Raw genomic sequence first — 1899 nt, forward strand, 5'->3', positions numbered from 1 at the left:
ACATCCACTAACACACACACCCTCACAATTATTCGCACACACATCCACTCACACACACCCTCACGCAGAATCTCACACATTCCCTCACACAGCCTCTCACACACACCTTCATAAACCGCTCACACACCATCCCCAACACACACCCTCACACAAACCCTCACACACATAGTCACACATACAGTCACACCGACTGTGACCCTCTGAGCTGGATTGTGTCCCCAGCTTTAGATGTGTTCACACACAGTCTGAGCTCCAGACGTCCCCTCACTCCACTTTGTGTTGTTTCTCTCTCTCAGCTCCGGCCTCTCTGACTCTGGATCCTGACACAGCCCATCCCGGCTCATCCTGTCTGAGGACCTGACCAGCGTGAGACACGGAGACACACGGCAGCGGCTCCCTGACTCCCCGAAGAGGTTTGATTACTGTGTCTGTGTCCTGGGGTCTGAGGGCTTCACATCGGGAGACATTACTGGGAGGTGCAGGTGGCCAACAAGAGAGAGTGGGATGTGGGATTGGCCCGAGAGTCCGTCAACAGGAAAGGAGAGATCACACTGTCACCAGAGGATGGATTCTGGGCTGTGTATCTGAGAAACGGGGATGAATATGAAGCTCTGACCTCACCTCCCACCCGCCTGACCCTGAGGGACAGACCCGGGAAGGTGGGAGTGTTCCTGGACTATGAGGGGGGAGAGTGACATTTTACAACGCCTGATACCATGTCGCATCTCCACACTTTCACCCAGACTTTCACTGAGAAACTTTATCCTTACTTCAGTCCCGGTTTGAACGACGGCGGCAAAAACTCTGAGCCTCTGAGGATCTGCCGAGTGACAGATTAATGAGCAGGAAACCCTCAGCCATGACCTGTGTTTGGCGGTGATGGACCCCAGGCTGAACCTTTTATAATCTGTGTCCTTATACAATAAAGCTTATAGTTTATGTTACACCTTTCACATTGGGACCGCGGCTCAATCCTTTCTCGGAATCGACTGTGAAGCGCCTGTTGTGTTTGTGAGCGAATAAAGAGCTAATTTGCACAGAGAAAAGTCTAAAGTAAGTCACATGTGACACAATGAACATCAGGCTGGAGCTTTCAGCTCCTGATCTCGACAATAATAATCCACACATTGTACACAGCTCCTCATCACTTCTGCCAGACGTCTCAAAGCCCATCCCAGGCTTTCTAAATCTGCGTTAATCCCAACGATACTCATGGGGTTTATCATTGACTTTCTGTTTAAATAATAAAGCGCTCTCTGTGTACAACACGGGAAACGGTTTTAAAAGCCCCCATATCCGCGGTGTTTCAAGTGCAATAGTTCAATAAACCCCGATATTTGCGTTAATCACAATGATATAAATATGGTTTTGCGTTAACTTTGGGTTTTGATTTTAATCCCACAGCCGAGGACAAACACGGGAAACGGCTGTAAATTCCCCTCAGATCATCGGGGTTTAAAGTGCATCAGTGCAAAATATTCCTAATTCTGCATTAATCCCAAACCGCTTTTTGCATTAACTCTCTCCCTCTCTCTCACACTAACTCTCACTTTCTCTCTCTCTCTCTGTCAATCAGCCGCTGGAGGCTTTGCTACAAACAGGAGACAAATAGGGGCGGGGCCAGGGTTAGGGGCGTGGCCTGAGCTGGGGGCGTGGCCGGAGCTGGGGGCGGGGCCGGAGCTGGGGGCGGGGCTGGGTTCGGTCACGGGGCCAGAGCAGGATTTTGATCTGTTGACCATATTTGGGTTTTAAAGGGAGGCCGTCACTGTCTTAAAGGGGAGACGAGGTTTAATGGGGTTATAGCCCTTTTTATAATAATAATAGTAATCCTTGTATTTGACCCGAGCGTCATCACGTCTTCGGAACGTCTCAAAGCGCTTCACAGTATATACCGTATAC

At 49.7% G+C, this 1899-nt stretch overlaps 1 protein-coding gene across 1 annotated transcript; it reads left to right on the forward strand.

Moving 5' to 3' along the window:
* Positions 1 to 310: 310 nt before the first annotated feature.
* On the forward strand, positions 311 to 695 carry LOC121851585 (zinc-binding protein A33-like; the record flags this gene model as incomplete). The annotated part of the gene is given in 3 exon segments (XM_042345582.1): positions 311 to 335; positions 338 to 460; positions 463 to 695. Coding segments are annotated over 3 exon segments (381 nt in total), but the record flags the coding sequence as incomplete, so codon positions are not given.
* Positions 696 to 1899: the final 1204 nt, after the last annotated feature.

This window comes from Callorhinchus milii, unplaced genomic scaffold (genome assembly GCF_018977255.1).
Source record: "Callorhinchus milii isolate IMCB2004 unplaced genomic scaffold, IMCB_Cmil_1.0 Scaffold63, whole genome shotgun sequence".
Classification (NCBI taxonomy): Eukaryota; Metazoa; Chordata; class Chondrichthyes; order Chimaeriformes; family Callorhinchidae; genus Callorhinchus; species Callorhinchus milii.